Here is an 8,148-nt window from a genome sequence, read left to right as displayed (position 1 = left end):
TTTGCACGAGGGTGGTCCTTCCTGTCTCTGTCCATCTTGAACACCCTTTCTTCAAACATGTATTTATTTTTTCAAGTAAACAGCGGAGAGAGGTGTTTCGGTCGGAATCCACACACCCCATCTAGATCAGGGGCTTTCCTATTTTTCATTCCTGTCAGTATCTCACCTGTTTCTTTCTTTGATATTCCTGTGTATTTGTGATTTCTAAATTTCTCTCACACATTTTTAATCCAGTCTCTTGTTGGTTATGCTGTTTATTCTCAGACCACAATGTCTTTCCACTAGCACTGGAACTATTCCACATTATTTATTGGCTCTATTTTTTCCCCCTATTCTGCTTTTACTCTCAGTCTGGTCAAATAATCTTTTAGCGTCTCTCATGAAGAACCTGTTCTCTTGATACTGACAGCTTCGTACTGAACAGCTTTCAAATCTATGAGTTAGTGCAATCAGCTTCTGTTTACACTGCTCCTTCACAACTCTCACATCCCTTTTATGCAGCTGATATTTCATCTGCAGGGCCATTCACTTCCTTTTTCTCTTCAAATGATTTTTTCTCCAATTATCCAATGGGAAAATATCTTGGTGTAAAATCTTAATCTTCTGGTCTAACCTTCATTTCCATAGAGTTTCTTTAATATAGGGAGCTTTCTGGTGGATCACTTTCTGAGTTGGCTTGACGTTAAACTGATGAGCTGCTACTGTTGCTGTAGCATCAATTATATCTTTCAATTGTCTAATATTTATTGTACTTAAAGCTTCCAGGAGCGCTACATTCAATACATACATGATATCATCTAGTCTTTGCTGGTCTACAAATTTCATATATGGAAGTACTGGTCAGGGCTCTATTATTTATTTACTTGTATTACCATAGTGTCTAGGAGTCATAGCCGTGGCCCAGAAGTCCATTGTGCTGAGTGATGTACAAATACAGAAAAAAGACAGTTCCTGCCCCAAAGGCAGCTAGTAATCTAACTATAAAACAGGAGACACAGATAGATATAGACAGGTAGATGGGGGAGTATTAGGAAACAATGAAACAATGTTGGTCAGCATGATAGAAAATGATTAAATCCTGCAGCATTAAAACCTGTATTATTAAGTCTTTTGTAGACACCTTGGCAAAGACAGTTTAAGCAGTAATTTGATGTGTATGGTAGCTCACCCCAAGTGTTGGGGCAGCATGGGAAAAAGCATGTATGAAAATTTAAAAAGTGGGTAGAGCAGGCTGGTATCGTTAGCTGATTGGAGGTGGTAGGTGAGATCTAAATAGTGAATGAGAGATGATAGATAGGGGATAGGACAGGAAGGGCTTGAAATTGAAGACAAGCAGCTAATGTTTGATGTTACAGAGAAGAGGTGCTAGTGGAGGGATGCAAAAAGAACAGTGGTGTAGCCAAAGAAATGGCCTAGAACAATGATATTTTCAGCAGAAGAAAATGAACATTAGCAGGACAAGATTTCATTTGCCAAAGCCAGAGAAAAAGATGTTGCAGTACTCAACACATGAGACAATGAGAGCCTGGATGAGAGTTATACCTGTTTGGATGGTTAGCAAATACCGTATGTTAGAGATATTATGCAGCAAGAATCAGCAAAATTTAGTCATAACCTGAAAGTGAGGACCTAGAGAGTGGTGTGAATTAAAGATGACACCCAGATTATGGGTGTGAGCTACAGACAGGATGGTGGTATTGTCCACAATGATAAAAAGTAGGCAGAGAGCACAGGTTGGAAGGAAGATGAAAAGCTTTGTTTTAGTCATTCTCAGCTTGGGCTGATAGCTAGATATTCATGAGATGTGCAAGAGACAAGCTCAGATTTTAGTTTAGACAGATGAAGACAGGTTTGGAGTAGAGAGGTAGATCTGTGAGTCACCAGCACAGAGATAATAGTTTAATTTTTATTTATGGGTGAGATTACCCAGAGATAAGCTGGGAAGGGTGAAGAGAAGAGGACAAACGACAAAACCATGTGGAATCCCAACTGAAAGATGGAAGGTGGATAAGAAGGGGTCTCTGAAGGATACTCTGAAGGAACCATTCGAGAGGTGGGAGGAAAACCATGAGAGGATAGAGTCATAGAATGCAAGGTAGGACAATGTTGTAAGAAGAAGAGTATGGCTGACAGTCTCAAAGGCAGTTGACAAGCTGAGGACTGAATACTGATTCTAACATTTGACTAGCAAAATTCATTAGAGGCTTTGGTGGGAATACTTTCAGTGGAGTCCACGGGAAGGAACCCATATTGGAGAGGGTCTAGGGTAGAATTGGAGGAGAGAGGCTCCATACAGTGATTTTAAATGGTCCATTAAACAAGCTCAGAGATTAAAGGGGGACGTGAAATGGGGTGGTGATTGGAGAGGCAAGTAGGGACAAGGGTGGAGTGGTTTGTTTGTTTATTTAATGGTAGAGAGTAAAACATGCTTGTGTGAGGGGAAAGAACCAGAGGAGAGGGAGGGAGGGAGGGAGAGGATGAGAGTGGACACAAGGGCTATCAGGAGATGGGGTCACTGGGACATATGGAGGGGTTACTGTGGAACTCTTTGCCAGAGGATTGTGTGAAGACCAAGACTATAACAGGGTTAAAAAAAGAACTAGATAAATTCATAGAGGATAGGTCCATCAATGGCTATAAGCCAAGATGGTGTCCCTAGCCTGTTTGCCAGAAGCTGGGAATGAATGACAGGGAATGGATCACTTGATCATACCTGTTCTGTTCATTCCCTCTGGGGCACCTGGCATTGGCCACTGTTGGAAGACAGGATACTGGGCTAGATGGACCTTTGGTCTGACCCATTATGGCCGTTCTTATGTTCCTATGTTAGAGGAGGAGAAACGATGAGAAACTTTTGTGTATTTGACAGGGGAAGAGAGAGTTGTACCGTCAGGGTGTATAAACATTTGAATGAGCTCTCAGTGTGATGTTGCTGCAAAAGGGATAGCAGCATCACTGGATGTATAATCTGGGGGATATGGAACAGGAGTGGATATTGGCACTGGAACAATTTGTATATAGCCATTGAACCAAACTGTAAACACTGTATATGATGGAAACCACTTCAAGACGTGTAGCAGCACCCTCAGCACAGCTATTTTCAGCACCTATGGGGATATGGAATAGGAGTAGAGAGATGGTATTATCTCAGTATACTATACTGGTGAGATTGTTCCTGGAATAGTGTGTACATTTGTGGTGTCCACACTTTGAAAGAGATGTTCAAAATGGAAAGGGTTCAGAGAAGAGCTACAAAAATGATTAGAAGACTGGACAACATACCTTATAGTGAGAGACTTAGTGAGCTCCATTTATCCAGTTTATTAAAGAGCAGATTAACATGCAACTTGATCATGGAATATAAGTAGCTACACTGGGAAAACATACTTGATTTAAGAGAACTTTAATATAGCAGACAGATATGACGAGGCAATAACTGGATCCTAAAGTTAGAAAAACTCAAATTGGAAATTAGGCAACTTTTTGACAGTGATAGTAATTAACTACTAGAGAAGCTTTGATAAGAGAAGTAGCTAATTCATCGTCACTTGGAGTCTTTAAAAAACGTTTGGCTGTCTTTCTAAAAAATATGATTGAACCACCACTTGTAATGCTCTAATAATGCCACTTACACATTAGGGGAAAATAGTTTCCCCACTGCAGGCATTATTGGGTGAAATTATCTGCCCGGTGTTGTGTGGTAGGTCGGACTAGATGCTATTAGAAGTTCTTGACGGCCTTAAAAATTGTAAATCTGTGACTGATTGGTCATATACATTAAACAAAATTTACAGTTGCTTATTTAATTTCAGTTCCAACACATTCAATTGTTGATATTTTGCATTTTGCACATACAAAATAATGTTCTTTGGGCCAGAATCTGCTCTTATTTATACAGATACGAATTTAGAGTAATAATACTTATAATTTAAATAGCACTTTTTATTCAGACATTTCAAATAGTTTGCAAAGGTAACGTTGCCAATATTATCTACCACTTTCAAAAATGGAAAACTGAAACACAGAGGGCTTAAGTGACTGGACAAAGGCTGGAGCAAATCAACGGCGAGGTGGAATATAATCGCAGTTTAATGATTCTCGCTACCGTGTCTTACTGGATCAAGCTGTGTCCAGATTTACATTGCAGTAACTGAGATCAGAATCTGTCTCCCTCTATACAGCTACTATAGGTCACAAAATCTAGGAATTCAGAGAAACTTTTTCTTCCTGACGAGAGACTATCTAATCCTACACAATGTCGTTTAAAAAAATGAATCAAACAGTTGTGGAACCTGAACATACAAAATTTCACAGAAAACAAAAGAAAACGAAATTAAAATTGATGCCAAGCAGTTTCTACATTTTCGTATAGATTATGCAGTTTATATTTGCCAAATGAGTTACGATTCTACTTTCTCTTACACGAGATCAATTTAGCTGTAGTTCTGCTGCCGAGACTGAAAGTGCCGCTGTTGGCCAACGCGGTGCAGGAGCCGCTGCTGGAGATCCATAGGAGTCTCCTGCAGTGCGATTGCTCAGTAACACAGCACAGATCCGAGAGAAAACAAAGCAGGGCAAAGCTCTCACACACTTGCTGAGAAAAGAAATCCTCTCCGGGACTTGTGGTGTGTTACTAGGCAGAGAAGTTCATTTTGTTTACCTTAAAGTGACTAGTCTGGAAAACCTTTCAATGTAACAGGAATTTAAGACAAAGAATCTATTCAGACCAGACAGGCCAGGAAAGCGTATCGGAAAGTGACTGAGATGGAAATCGGGCACAGAGATCTGAGCCGGGCAGTCACAAGGCAGGTACTGTTCTTTCCCTTTGTATTCTCTTTGTTCTGCCGGGCGGTCTCGGAGCAGATTCGTTATTCGATTCCGGAGGAAATGGCCAAAGGTTCTCTTGTGGGGAATCTCGCCAAGGATTTGGGGTTGGATGTCAGAGAATTGCAGCAGCGGAAGCTCCGTGTCAGTTCGGAAAAGCAATATTTCAGTGTGAAAGGGGAAAACGGCAACCTGTATGTGAATGGCAGGATAGACCGGGAGGAAATATGCGGGGAGACACCCCTTTGTGTCCTGACATTCGAAACGGTGGTTGAAAATCCTTTAAATATTTATCATGTGAACATCGAAATACGGGACATTAATGATAACGCCCCGCGGTTCAAAAGAAACAGCGTTGATTTAGAAATCAGTGAATCGACACTGTCAGGCGCGCGATTCCCAGTAGAATCTGCACAAGATCCAGACGTTGGAATCAACTCGCTGCAGAGTTACCAGCTCAGTAAAACCCCCCATTTTATCCTATCAGTGAAGGAGACCCCAGATGGTATTAAGCATGCGGAAATAATTTTAGAAAAACCTTTAGATCGAGAGCAACAAAGTTCTCATCACTTGATTCTGACGGCTGTGGATGGGGGAGATCCATTTAGAACGGGGACAGTTACCATTAACTTTAAAATTTCTGACGCCAATGACAATCCTCCAATATTCACTGAAGAGATCTACAAGGTCAGACTGAGGGAAAATCTACCAAAAGGCTCCTTTGTTCTTCAGGTGAAAGCCATGGATAAGGATGAAGGGTTGAATGCAAAGATCACCTACACCTTCAGCGACATACAAGACACAGGGCGCCAATTATTCAGCCTAGACCCAGAGAAAGGAGACATTACAAGTACAGAGCTTCTGGATTTTGAAAAGAAAAATAAATACATGTTGGGGATAGAAGCCAGAGATGGCGGTGATCTGATAGGTCACTGCAAAGTAGAGATCGAAATTATTGACGAGAACGACAACGCCCCAGAAGTGACTGTAACATCCATGTCCAGTCCTATCTCCGAAGACTCAGTGCCCAGGACAGTGATAGCTCTGATCAAAGTCTATGACCGAGATGCCGGTGAAAATGGAGACGTCACCTGTCATCTTCAACACAACTTGCCTTTTAAAATAGTGTCGTCCTCTAATAATTATCACAAAATTCTCATAGACAGCACCCTGGACAGGGAGAGAACCCCGGAGTACAATATCACAATCACAGCAACAGACAAAGGCACCCCCCCTCTCTCCACCCAGAAAACCATCCTGTTGCAGATCTCGGATATCAATGACAACGCCCCTGTCTTTCAAAAACCTTCCTACACCGCCTATGTGCCAGAGAACAATCCCTCGGGGGCCTCTATTTTCAGTGTAAAAGCCTCAGACCGGGATCTGGACCTGAACGCCCGACTCACTTACTCCATCCTGAGCAGCAACCTCCAGGAGCTGCCGCTCTCCTCCTACATCTCCATTAACTCCCAGACCGGAGCTATCTATGCGCAGCGCTCCTTCGACTACGAGCAATTCCGGGAGTTTGAAGTGCAAGTGAAGGCCCAAGACGGCGGGTCCCCGCCTCTCAGCAGCAATGTCACCGTCAGAGTGTTTATTCTGGATCAGAATGATAACACCCCTCGCATCCTGTACCCTTCCCTCGGAGCCGATGGCTCCGCCTTGTTCGAGATGGTCCCTCGCTCGGCCGAGGCAGGTTATCTGGTGACTAAGGTGGTGGCGGTGGATGCTGACTCAGGACACAATGCCTGGCTCTCCTACCATCTGCTCCAGGCCACGGAACCGGCGCTCTTCAGCATGGGGCTGCATACCGGGGAGATCCGGACAGCCCGCGCCTTTTCGGACAGAGATGCTATGAAGCACAGGCTGGTCACCCTGGTGAAGGATAACGGGCAGCCGCCTCTCTCCGCCACAATGATTCTCAACCTGGTGTTTGCTGAGAACTTCCAAGAGGCTCTTCCGGAAATGAGCGACCAATCGGGTGACTTGGCACCTCAGTCTGTTTTACAGTTCTACTTGGTGCTGGCTTTAGCCTTGATCTCATTTTTGTTCCTCCTGACAGTTGCACTGGCCATTGTGATGAAATGTGGAAGGTCGATGAATCCCCCAGTTTTGCGATGTTTCGGTTCTGATTATTCCAAGTCGGGTCCCGGATTGCCCCCCAGCTACTGCGATGGGACTTTACCGTATAGCTATAATCAACGTTCAGCCGCAGACTCGGGCATAATGGCGTTTAGTCTCCTAAAATCAAATGGTCAGAATTTCATAGAAGAGAACATTCTTTGCAGGGACAACTCTGGAATGCTACCTATGAGCAGTAAATATGCGCCTGGAGACCCAAAGTCCGAGGCCGACACACTGCATGAGGTGAGATTCTGTCGTGATGCGCTAGTGTATCTGCGTTTTGAAACAGTTTAAATTCTAGTCAAAATTAGAGCTCTTGGACCTTTTTAGTAATACACTATTTGCTATAAGCGTTGCTTGACTAATTATCTTATGAGTACATTTTTATTTTATTTTCTATAATGCAGCTTGCTTTCCGTAAAGAACTTTTTTTTTAAGTGGTTTCATGTTCTGGTGCCAAGTTCATTGATGAGACAAGTTGAAAAGCAATAGTTTTCTGATAAGTGTGGAATATGTCATGATGCACAAATACCAAAAGAGATATAGACTATCACTAAGTAGTTTCAATGTATTATAATAATTGTCATGTTAAGACATTACTTTATTTCCACATTATTATATCTTTCTCTCCCTTTGACATGGAATGGGTATTAATACAAATATAAACATAAAGATATTTTTAATGTGCCTCATCCATAGCATGGGAGAATAAAGTGGCACAGAAATAAAAATAGTTACATAAATAGAAAATTTCCTGATAATATGATTAAATTATTCCCTAAACATTAAAAATGATTCTAGGGTAACATTTTAATTTCTCGGCTGATACACAGTTTACTCTCCCTCTCATTCCTGTCTTTCTTTTGCCCTTCTTCCTTCTGTTCATCAGTCTCTGAGGATTGAAGCATTAATAGCATATCTAACACAAAGCAACTAGGGATAAACGCTTGGTCACCCCAAAGGAATAAGACACAAATTTTGCATATAGAGGTAAGAGATGTAAACAGAACCTATGAGATATTATTTTATAGTCCTTTAGGAGACATTTTCTGTATCTCCTTTTCCATGCAATAACATGATTTCACAGGTATTTCATTTTCACACATCATTAAAAACTATTTGATTTATAAGTAAATTGAAATGCTAAGTTACAATAACTAAATATCCCCACCTGTATAAATAAGGTACTTTTGGTCTTGT

At 41.8% G+C, this 8,148-nt stretch overlaps 1 protein-coding gene across 1 annotated transcript; it reads left to right on the top strand.

Moving 5' to 3' along the window:
* The first annotated feature begins 4,887 nt into the window (after positions 1-4,887).
* On the top strand, positions 4,888-7,242 carry LOC112115050 (protocadherin gamma-B5-like). Its single transcript, XM_026660838.1, has one exon. The coding sequence runs from the start codon at positions 4,888-4,890 to the stop codon at positions 7,240-7,242; it is 2,355 nt and encodes a 784-aa protein (XP_026516623.1).
* Positions 7,243-8,148: the final 906 nt, after the last annotated feature.

This window comes from Terrapene carolina, unplaced genomic scaffold, assembly GCF_002925995.2.
Source record: "Terrapene carolina triunguis isolate 2854851 unplaced genomic scaffold, T_m_triunguis-2.0 Scaffold838, whole genome shotgun sequence".
NCBI lineage: Eukaryota > Metazoa > Chordata > Testudines > Emydidae > Terrapene > Terrapene triunguis.
The sequence above is the reverse complement of the archived record's forward strand: the minus strand, read 5'-3'. Positions and strand labels throughout refer to the sequence as shown.